General features: G+C 39.7%; 1 protein-coding gene across 2 annotated transcripts in view; it reads left to right on the forward strand.

Moving 5' to 3' along the window:
- trpm3 (transient receptor potential cation channel, subfamily M, member 3) overlaps positions 1-12227 on the forward strand; it is a 127257-nt gene that overhangs the window by 69989 nt on the left and 45041 nt on the right. For both annotated transcript variants that reach the window (XM_054611584.1, XM_054611585.1), the window contains exons 4-6: positions 415-628; positions 2368-2492; positions 3504-3675. In XM_054611584.1, the coding sequence (XP_054467559.1) occupies positions 415-628; positions 2368-2492; positions 3504-3675 (511 nt within the window). The remainder of the gene's footprint in view (positions 1-414; positions 629-2367; positions 2493-3503; positions 3676-12227) is intronic.

Raw genomic sequence — 12227 nt, forward strand, 5'->3', positions numbered from 1 at the left:
ATGGTGACGGAATCACATCACATATGCTGTAGCATTCAGGGAGTTGAGATGATTGAGGCTGCTGAATTATGTCTGATTTATTCCCAGTGTTAAATAATTCATCCAGACACATGTCAGGTTGGGTGAATTAGATGGATAAACAGGTGTTCTATAATGCATGTGGTTCTCCATTCACAGCAAACATCTGTTCAATACTTTTGTCGCTCAAAAATGAAAGCCAAACACTCAGGCAGGTCTGCTGATACATGTGAATGTATTGAATGCTTTTTTTATATATCATGTAGTGTATGTGTATGCGTGTGTTCACGGTTTGTGTTTTTGTATGGCACATGCAGACTTCAGGTCACTATGTGCCTGAGGGTGATGCCGGTGTGCTACTCTGTACATCACTGATTCATGCCCCACTGTTTTCAGTACGTGCGAGTGTCTTATGACACAAAGCCTGACCTGCTGCTACACCTGATGACCAAGGAGTGGCAGCTGGATCTGCCCAAGCTGCTGATCTCGGTCCACGGGGGCCTGCAGAACTTTGAATTACAGCCCAAACTCAAACAGGTCTTTGGCAAAGGGCTCATCAAGGCTGCCATGACAACAGGAGCCTGGATCTTCACCGGGGGAGTCAACACAGGTGAAGTACATACATACATACATGAAGTACATACTTACACGCAGCTTGTTTCGAGAACTACTGCAAAACAATGTGTACCATAGTGAAAAATGGTGCTACATTTGCTTGAATGATTGTATAAATATTACTGTGCAGTGTAAACATTTTTTATTAGGATATTTTATCAGCAGTGTGCAGCCTCACTTTTTATACTAAATAAGTGGCTATGCACTTGTGCTAGGAGGATGATGAGTGTCAGCTATCGAATAACCATTTGTAAAGCCCCTCAGGGCTGTAAAGATGTTGAAACACTGCCAAGGGGTTATTTTAAGTATATTATGAGCACTCAACTATACTTACAGACACTCATAGTTAGACCAGACAGGTGAAGAATAACTCTTAGGGAGTCTATATTGCTTTTTATCATTTCTTGAAGCCAATGAAAAAGGTCACACTTTGACAAAAAAATTGTATCTTATTACGCAAACTGTATTTAAATCAGTGAAGCCTATTTAAACAAAAAGCAATAGTAGTTATAATTTAATTTGGTGTGTGACAGAAATGACTGAATGGAGGCAATAAAAGCCTATCAAGAATGTATACTTTCCAAGGAGTGGTATTCCATTTAAAGCAACATAGGAATTTCCCTGTTAACAGTATTGAAGAATGGAGGTTGTGGAGAAGATCAGCTTAAGACTCTGATGCCTAAGGAGATCTCTTTCAGAGATACTGAGTAGCTGGATGAATTGGGCCTGGAGCAAGATGTACTATATGATGAGCTTGGTGGACTGGATCTTGAGCATAAGAGGTGGAGGGTTGGAAGTTTAAAAAAATCCAGAAAGAAAACAGTGCCAACGTCTGACAGCAACAAGATGATTGGTGTTACAATGTTTGAGTCAGCTGACAGTTTGAGAGCACAGGGTTATAGATATGTCTGGCCTAAATAATATGTTTCTGAACTTGGTAAACTATGGACAGTTAAGGAAGTGACAAAATTGGTAAATGATTTGCTGCTGCTGTTTTACATATGGCTGGAAGTGTAGTATCTTGGATGGGGATATCAGTGATTACAATACATGGATATTAAAATGAATGTAACCTTTGGACTTCTTTACAATGCTGTTTCACTTTGTTTGTTCACTGTTTGTGTGGTTCTTGTATTGTTTCCAGGTTTAAAAAAAGAAAAGCATTTTTAGTTCCATAAATTAAATATAGCAGGCTTTAAATAAAAACAAAGACAGGAGGAGAAATGAGACAGATGGAAAGAAATTATACACCGTTTGAAAATGTGTAGAGCTCACACTTGAATACAGAGAGAAGTAGAAAGTAAGATTTACTGACACAATGGGTGCAAAAACACGAAGGAGGGAGAGGGAGGCCTAAATAATGGATGGAGGGATGGATTGGAAGGACAGTGGAGGAAGAGAAAGAATGAATGTCACTAAGGGAGACAAGAAGGCCTCCAGGTCTGAATACTGCTTCCCTGAGGACAACAACTAGAGGCCTGAAATTATGATCCGTCTGTGTTTGAAGCTGTGTGTGTATGTGTTTCTGTGTGTGTATGTGTGTATTCAAATTGGCTGCCATGCCAACCCCCGCTGCCCTAACCCTGCACCTCATAGATCTTGTTTATCTTTCACAGCAGATTGTAACATTAATTAAGTTTGCACTGTGTGTTGGTCGTGAAAAAAACTGGTTTTGTAATCCGTGTCTCCGTGCTTCTCACCAACGCTCTTTAACATTTATGCACACACACACAGGAGTGATTCGCCATGTTGGTGATGCATTGAAAGACCACGCCTCCAAGTCAAGGGGGAAGATCTGCACCATCGGCATTGCTCCGTGGGGCATCGTAGAAAATCAGGAGGATCTTGTTGGCAAAGATGTAAGTCTCTGAGAATAAAAGAACAGAACAATATGAAACAGTTTCAGAGCGGCTGCTTGCATGCTGGTTTGCATAATCTAAATGTGAAAAATTAACCTTCACGGGCAGTCCACAGTTGCCACAGCCTGTAAATTGCAGTTAATGGTTTATTAACTGAGATGCTGAGTAAGCTAATTCAATCTGTGATAAACTGGCCAACTAACTCCTTCAAAGTGAGTTGGACAGAATACATGCTGACTCACTGAAATCTCTGGGATCAATATTATGTTATAGTTAACATTTTATCAGAATGTCCTGCTGAACAAGTCAAGCAGAGCAGAATAATGTTGGTAGCTGAAATGAGATAATTAAGTACTGAAGCTCTTTTTCCATGCTTGACTTGTCTCGACTATACGCCTAATGACCCGATGAGTTTACCTCAGATTGTCAGGGGCTTCTCCACTGGACCAAATCCAAGCTTCTGAGAAACTGATGAATTAATGTTGTATAAATGTTCATCCAGTTTTTAGTGTAACAGTACAATAACTGTGCAATAGCTACTGATAATACATTGGTCTCTTATTTGTATTATTACAATTTGTTATAAACCAAATACACATCTTTTATCACGCTGATAAAAAACTCTCTCCTTAAATGTTGACGTCTTAAAGGGGCACTCTAATGGTTTAGTAATGTATCTCCATAAAATTGAAGGCCTAACAAAAGATTGATTTTAAAACAGAGGTTGAAGTATCTTGACTTTTAGTCCTTAGAATGGGTCAAGCCCTGACTGGGTGGATCCTATAGCTCTCATTGTTCAACAAAGGATTGCCATTAAAAGGTGCTTCTTTTGTTAAAACATTCTATAATGTTTCCCATATGACTTTCCGTCTATGCTTGAGTTAGATAAAATGTGCTTAGAAAACATGCCTTGGTTATCAGTAAACCAAACATTTTCTCTTTTCTCAAGTTTTCACATAACCCCTTCCCAGTTGTTTGTGTAACTGTTATATTGTATCATTTCCCGGACAGGTGGTGCGTCCATACCAGACCATGTCCAACCCCATGAGCAAGTTGACGGTTCTAAACAGTCTCCACTCCCACTTCATCCTGGCAGACAATGGCACCACGGGAAAGTACGGCGCTGAGGTCAAACTGCGACGTCAGCTAGAGAAACACATCTCGTTGCAAAAGATCAACACACGTGAGTAAAATCCACGGATATACAAGCAACGGGCTTGATGTCGATGTGTAATACACTTCATACAATAGTGCCAAAACACAAAGGTAAACTCACCAACCTGTCTGCCCGCTTAGAAGCCGCTGAGTGGCGGTTAAGTACAGCACTGTGTGTACTGTTAGCTCCATTAGCTGTTAGCCAAACACAGCGTCCAAAACAATAACAATGTGCAAACTGTTTCCAGCTCACTGTGTCTCTGGCCCCAGAGCAGCAGCTCAGGCTACGATGCCCTCAGCTCTGGTCTCACTAACGGCCTCACTAACGGTTAAGAGCAGTGAGTGAGGAGTAAGCAGGTGGTCAATGAAAAAACTGTTAAAAGAAGTTGTTTTGAGAAAGTGTCACAGCAACTACAAGAGGTCCTTAAGCATGAAGCCACAACTGGGCACCCAAAACATTATTCTGTTTGCTGCAGCAGAATGCCAGATTAACCGCACACACACAACTAAACACATAACTTTAACAAAATAAATAATATCCAGACATCACGATACTGAGTGTAGTTCATGAAGAATGAAGAACACAGACATCATTCAGTATCAGTCATTCCTCATGTCCTCCGTCCTCCTCCCTCTGCTGATGTGATTTACTGCCTGCAGGTAGCACTGGTAGAGACGAGATGCTAAACAGTTTCACTACATACAGACAGCTTGTGATATAGCTTGTTTGTAACAATTAACCATTAGTCCATCTAGTGCGCTGTGGTTGTGTAAAACAGCAGTGGTGGATGAGTCTGCAGACAGCAGATTGAAAAAAAGTAATGCTTTAATTTACATGTTTATGCTTGTTGAACAGATTTATTGTAAACTATTGGCTTTTTACTTGCAAAGGTTTGACTCTTACAATAACGATTGTAGCTGGCATAAACTCGAGTAAACTTTGAGTTATAGTAACAAATATAATAACGTCAGAACTTATCATTTCTCTGCTCTTTAAGGCACCGGTGCCGGTTTAATACCAGGTTTCAGTACCAATCTGTAATGGCTACTGACCTACTTACCCTAAATAAAGGAGGGTTTTTAGTCACGGTGTGTGATAATAGCATAATGAAACTGTAATCCTTGTTTTTATTGACGGCACCACTGTGGGTTAATTGGGTTCATACTTCATTTTATAGCTGTCACCGGACTAAAATGATCATTACCTGCTTCATACTGAACACATGCTGCCAGACAGCGTATTCTTAGCTAGCTTTGATATAACTCGATGAGCCTTTGAAACCGTCCCTCCCTTCAGGAGGGGTTTATTTTTTCTTTCAAAGCTTCCTTGACAGCTCCGATGAACTCTTTCCTCAAATGAACCTGCTTGATAATCCTTTGTGTCCTTGTTCTGGGCTGCTGCACAAAGCTAACAAATGTAACAAACACAGATCAGCACACGGCTGACAACTGCACGTGTACATTTACACATACAGTACATGCTGTACTGCAGTCACAACAACTACATTAAGTTGTATAATGTAAACACACCTAAAGGAATGAAAGGTGCATCAGATGTTTTTATTTTAAATGTAATGTTTATCTTTATTTGATACTTGATAGTACAAATCAGAACATGGTCCACTGGAGGATTTTAAAACCACTGGGTCTACATCAGATATGTCAGGACGGCCTAAATCTGTATGTATTTTATGTATTTTGACAGACACAGTATTATTACACATTACTGTTGAAACTACATTTTAAGACGTATTGCAACAAAGGCGTGTTATGCTCATAAAGGGCAACATGATTATATTTGAATTCTTTTTTGTGCGTGACGAAGGTGTTTATGTATTGCATGTACTGTATATTTATGCGCATTTGTGTCTGCACATGCACATATTTCTCTTTGTGTGGAGCGTTCATGCATCGTTGATTCCTTGTCACATTGTATTTCTCCGTTTTCAATTTACACATTATACCTTAGCTAGAAACCAAATGGATTTGTATGAATACAAATGCATTTCTCTGTCTTTTCCCCTTTCATTCTCTCTCTCTCACACATGGACATTTACAACGACACAAGCACACACAAACCTCCCTGAAACCCTTTAAATACATTTTCTCAGGAGCCTCTCATTGTGTAGAACGTGCCGGCAAGGAACCTGAGTCAGAGAAATGTTGTTTGGGGGCGTGATTTGTTATTACCGTCTTTTGTTGTCAACATAAAGGCATTTTATAATAATTTCCTCAGGGTTCTGGTGACATGAGTGCACACATTTTAACATCAATGCGTATTTGAAATATGAGGGTGTCAGGAGATAGATGTTCGGAATGGATACATGGTTACAGTCTCGAGAGAAATATCATGACTCAAATCTTACCTTTGTCAACACCATTTTTTTTACTGTCAGACCTATAACGGATGTTCACTGATACAGACTTTATATGGGTATGTTAAATATCACTCTGGATAAACTGGGCTTTTTTCTTCTTCACCAACTACTACTGTATTTCTCTTGACCCATTGTCTCTAGGTATTTAGGAAATGTCCCTGGGGTGTTTAGGATACACAAATGTACTTCCTCCTTCTTCATCATCCAGTCATGTGACCTATGGCCTTCCCTTTGTCATCCTATGCCTGGACTCATACAAAAGGGGCTGGGAAGGCAAAGGGACGCCCAGTCGTCATACAAGCATCTGACTATCCATATGATGCGAATATACTGCGCCATCTGTACTTTATCCATAATCTGTGCATATATCTAGATCCAGCACTAATACTGCCTGGGATCTCCTAATGAAACAAGCTGATGGGTGACTGTGCTGTTAATCTACTGTTGTCCGTCCATCGGACAGAGGTATCACTCTGGCACTATCCTTAACCTCAGCAGTGTCTAAGCTTACACTGATAACCAGCTTCAACTTCATCACCTGCCAGTCAGGTTGACAACAGTTTCCTCTTGAGGTGAAGTGCTGTATCAGACAAAATGGATCCATAGTACTATTCAGAATTGTTCTACTAAACGTTCTTAAATATAATTAAATTATTTTGTATCTGTAACCTGAATCGAAAGAAGTTTACTAACTTATTTTTTCTTGTGACTGTTTTAAAATGATATTGAGCGTGTGATGAATCTAGCTATTGGTTTTTAGGAATTTCATAACTTTTGTAGTTGGTAGATTTATCTAAACTTTATTTTTAGAGCTTATTTAAGATCACCACACTACTTATAACCACTTACTGAGTATGATCAAAGCAAACTGTTTGAGAAGTGTTTAAAATGTCTATGCAATTTCTGTTGCATAGACTAATACAACATACAGGTGTGGCAGCTGCACATATACACACTGTGTGGTATATCATTTTTACTCCCAAAAGAGGTTAACATACACCAAAAGGAGTTGCAACAATTTTTAGTTCACTGATTTTTATGTAACTATGCAGCCCCAGTGAGTGATTACTGTATGTGTCTGTATAATGTACTGTACCTTGTTGTGCCTACACACGTGTTTCTTCCACTTACTCATTCAGTTCTGAAGGGTTGGCAGACAAGGAGCATTTCTTAATTTGATTACCTGTACATGGTCAATTGAAGAGTGCATCGATTATCCTCACAGCAGGGCTCCACTGGGATCCAAGAGTAGCCTGAGGTCCTTTCAGTGAAAGAAGGATAAAGAAAGTAAAGATGAAAAATGCAGTTTAGTTTGGCCTAACATGTGGGTTGTGGACCACACATAACCACAAGCTTTTTTTTTTTTATCTTAGCACACAGTCACACACACTGCACACAAACACAAGATGAAAGAAGTGTGGTGGATAGATATGTGTAATCTCCCCCTGTGGTATTTTTGTGATGTCTGGGCAATCCTGTAGTTAATCCTACTGTGCCTGTGTGCGATTTTCAAAGCAACGGCTATCACCATGTGAGTGCCGTAAAAACTGTAGCAATCAAATTGTCTCCGCGATATAACACAGTTCTTAAATGTGGGAGTCAATTGTATGTAACAAATGTGAGTGTGTTTTGGTCTGTCTACGCTCTAGATATATCTTTGATATTGCAAACAATGTTTTAACAAATCAAGAATATTTTACTGATCCCTTGCTAAATGTTGATTTTCTTTTGCCAAAAGATATTCGTGGTTGTTTTGTTCATTGCACATTTCCATGTCAAGCTTTGGCAGCACCATTGGCACCTATCAAATCTCATCATTGGAGCACAGCTGGGCAGTTCCTAAACCTCTTAACAAGACCTGTGTATTCCCCCGCATACCTCCAGTCTCTACTGTATATTTGATGTTGTGTAAGGTGTGGCCTCATGGGTTTTGTGCCCTCTTCAGTGGAGAGTGGACAAGACTATTGAAGTGACAGCTCGGGTTGAGGGTAAATAAAATGTGGCTTAAGACAGGAAGCTGTGGTTGGAAGGCTATAAATGTGGTGGATGCACATGCTAGAGTAAATGCTCGGCGCTGTGACCTGCCGTACATCCATGGCCCTCTTGTGACTTGTTCAGCCAGACGTGGTCAGAGATGCAGATGCAAATGGCCCTGGATAACCATGACAAGGACTCAGCTTAGGCAGCACTGCACGCTTCACATGTAAGCAGAAGGACAGAGCTTATGACCAGTCATCACAAACATTGCATTATCATATAGAAATTGTTAATTTAAAATATCTTTGCTCATTCAAACACATTTTATATTGTGTGAGGGGACATACACACGGTGACATATTTCCTATTTAACCCCACCTTACCATCTCCTGAAGTCAAAGATGAGGGAAAATCAATAAAATGATTGGCACCATTCAGCACAGCTCACTCAGCCACTGCACTGCTCCTTTGACATCTCTCCATGTGACCATAATGCTTTTTAATCACACACCTGCCTCAGAGAGATGACAAGTAAAAGAGGAAGAAAGGAGAGTGAGAAAATGAAGACACAGAAAAGGGGTTGAGTGTGAGCCGAGGGGGAAGAGAATAATATAAAGCCCAAAAGAAAGTGTGATGCAGCTGTGGAGGATGCAGGCAGTGAGATGACATATTACCTCGAGGTGTCTTCACTGAAACACCAGGATGAAATGTTGAAAAGGCAGCAAGGGTAAGGACATCTATTTATTTTCCCTCTTAGAATTGAACAAGAAAAAGATCCCCTGCATCTTTTTCACTCAAACATTGCTGTATTTTTTGCACATGTGGAAATCTTAAATTGGATTCACATGCCAGGACCAAAGAGGAATCAAAATTATTAATTTGTGCAAATTTAGATAAAGTCTGCAAGAATGAATCAGGCACCTTGAGTTTGCCCTCGTCCATTTCACTTAAATTACATGGAATATTAAAATGGGCGCATAAGTGCTTTGTGTATTTAATGTGTGTGTAGGTGCAGGCTTGTGTGCATTTGAACTCTGTGTCTATGGTGTAACCTTCACTGACCCTCCTATAGCAGTCTTTTCATTAATCACAGCAGAGGTAAAAGATGAAGTAGCTCTAGTAATTGAATCCAGAAGCCATAAGGCCTTGCATTGCAGATTAGCTGTGACATTGTGACCTCATCTGTGGAGCAGCCCATACAGAAAGGTTTACAATATTATTACTGGAATATAGGAAGTCAAGAGGGTAGTTATAATCTTCTTTCAGCCACTATAAATGTCTGGGCAAACTCGTGATTTTCAGATATAGCTTATAATACATCCAGTTTTTTGCGCTGTCCAACTGTATGACCAACTGGTTTACTTGTTCTTTGACACATATCGAAAAGCTGCATTTTCTGTTTGAATCTGGCAGAGAGATGTATCCAAATAAATCAGAAATAGGAAATCAGGAAAAGCTTAGTAAAGCTTATAAATTGTGCTGTGAAGAAAAATATTTGAAAGCCATTTAGTTTTCAAGTTGATTCAGATCTCCCCAGGTCAGTAGTTTTGGTCCGAGTGGTGGTGCTGCACAGATGACTGTTTAGATCAGTGGGGCTGGACTGACTCTGGGAGTGGATCAGCAGATGAAATATTTGCGGGCACGTTAGAACAACCGGACAGAGACAGCATGGGGACAGTAAAAGTCATCGGGGCTAAGGTGTGTTTGTGCACAAATGAAAAAAAAATGAACTGCCAGAGTATTCAACCCTGTGGGGAAGAGATAACAGAGCCAGGTAGTGGGGTTTGATACAAGACTTCTTCTCCAGGTACACTCTTAGATATGAAGGTGCTAACGAGAACCATATAGGGTTCTTTGGCTTGTCCTCATATGAGAACCCTTTTTTGTTCCTGGTGGAATCTTTTATAAAGGTTCCACTTGAAACCCTTTCAGAGGGTTCTACCTAGACCCCAACATATGGATTGTGGATGTTTCTTTTTTAACGCCCATGCTTTCAAAAATCCTTGAAGAACTCTTTCTTCCAAAAAATGTACTTTGGATGAAAAGGGCTCTTAATAGAACCCTTACAGTTGAGAAGGTCAGATATGTACCTGTAGATGACTTATGCACACTATTAAACAATTTTTTTTTTCTGTCATATACAGTTATTTTTTTTACCAATTGTTTCTTCATATTTTCGTTGGTTAACATGTTTAACTGTGATTATGGGCTATACAATAAACCTGACTCTTGCATTCCAGCATTTCCATTGGTTCAAACGGGGACATATTTTCATCAACATAGCTCTCACATAAGCGCAGACGAACAGACTCACGTACACTCCAACACACATATCAATACTTTAACCCCAATTCCCCAGTTAGTTAAAAATATATTTTCCTGTCAACAACACCAATTATGATTCATTCTCTTCACGGCCGCTGTGACGCTACAACCAAACAAAATGACTGGTAAAAAGGGGGGACAGAGTATGTAAAAAAAAAATAAAGACAACATATGCTGATGTCACAACCCGACTAAAAAAGTAAAATTTAAGAGAAGCTTGGCCCTTTTAATTTACCCCCTGACCTTTTGTGCTGTTGCCTGTCGAGTCATGTCCCTTCACAGATCTGATGCTTCCTGTCGGCTTTTGTCCTCACTATATATAATGCGTGTATGTGTGAGTGTTTTACTTTTTTTCATTTTTGGTGTGTGTTGGCAAGGGTGGGGGGGGTGCGAAGATAACGACCCACATACTTTAGCTCACCTCCTCCAGTCATGCTGATACAAATTTGACACGTACAAGGACAAACTCGCAGACACTCACTAATGCAGAGGATGAGTCATTGCTGGATCCTTAATTAGGACCATTTAAGCATGTTATGTGTGTCTTGCTTACAAGCTCCTCTTTCCCTCCCTACTTTCCTCTTTTCCTTCCTACTTCCTCGTCGCCCAGGCTGGATAAATATAGAAAGTTGTGGACAAGGAGCCTCATCGACCACCTCTCTCCTTTTTTGCTGCCTCTGCTTTTTCACACGGTTTCACGGTAGTTTCTGTCCTGAGAGATAAGGTGTGGGCTGCGGCACTGGGTTAAAACTATGTATGAGATACAGAGACAAGGGAGAGAGTAGGGGTTTGCCGATGTGTTATCTGATGCGTTGGAGTGTGTGAATGGTGCTTGGATACAGTCATTACAAGAGTAGGGGGTGGAAAGGCTGAATGTGTTGAGGGGTACAGTACAGAGTGTATAGGGTGCATTGTGTAGAGTGTGTATTCTATGAAATAAAGTAGTCTCAGAATATATTTCCCACACATATAACATGTCACGGTATAAATCGGTGTATTTTTCATGGTTTGATTATTAAAAACAAAAACAGTTAAAGATCTTATTAAATACATTATAATATAAAAGATCATTTTAGAAATACAAAGAGCAATAGTGCTTGTTGTTAAAATCACCCAAGTAGCAACAGATTGACAGACTTTTATACGCAGCGCCAGGTCTAAGATTTATTTCCTTCAAAATATCTACAACTCACTTTGCACTGCTTCATTTGGATGAACGTCGCACATGTCTGTGCTCAATGTGAAATTTGTGCTGGGCACCAAAATATCACACATGGGAAAGGAGAATTTAAAGGATAGGAAACGGTTGGAGCGTGGCTTTCACAGTGTTGCAAGGTTGCAGCAGTTATATAGTTTAAATTATTTTGTTCTGATTATTCAATACCTTACAGGTAGTTACATTAGTAACCAAGTGTACATTGTATATATTTACATTTTTTATAGTGAACAAACACCAGCGTTTCAAAAGACTTCCACCCTTGAAAGAGAGACTTAAAATACATTGTTATAGGATATATATATATATTTTTTTTTTCCACATTTTTCAGTTAGGTTTATCTATTGTATATGTATCTGTTTTAAATTTTACGTATGCATCAAAGCTTGGTGTAGTTGGAGGTGGTCAGAAGTACACTCTGTTGCACTCGTACCTACACCCATCAGTGATGTCTTCGTGTACTGACACACCCTGGAGTACAAGGATACAACAGTGTTTCCACTTTAATTTATTTATTAAACTTCAATGTATAACTAGAGGACATTTTCCTTCACTTATGGAGTCCCACCTCACTTCTGGATTAGCAAACATCAAGAAAATTTATGGAAGATAGAAGTATCGGGAGTAATGAGGAGAATAAAACACAGACAGATACTAAATGGCCAGTTCACTATGAAGTGTTAA

Source organism: Anoplopoma fimbria, chromosome 13, assembly GCF_027596085.1.
Source record: "Anoplopoma fimbria isolate UVic2021 breed Golden Eagle Sablefish chromosome 13, Afim_UVic_2022, whole genome shotgun sequence".
Taxonomy (NCBI): Eukaryota; Metazoa; Chordata; class Actinopteri; order Perciformes; family Anoplopomatidae; genus Anoplopoma; species Anoplopoma fimbria.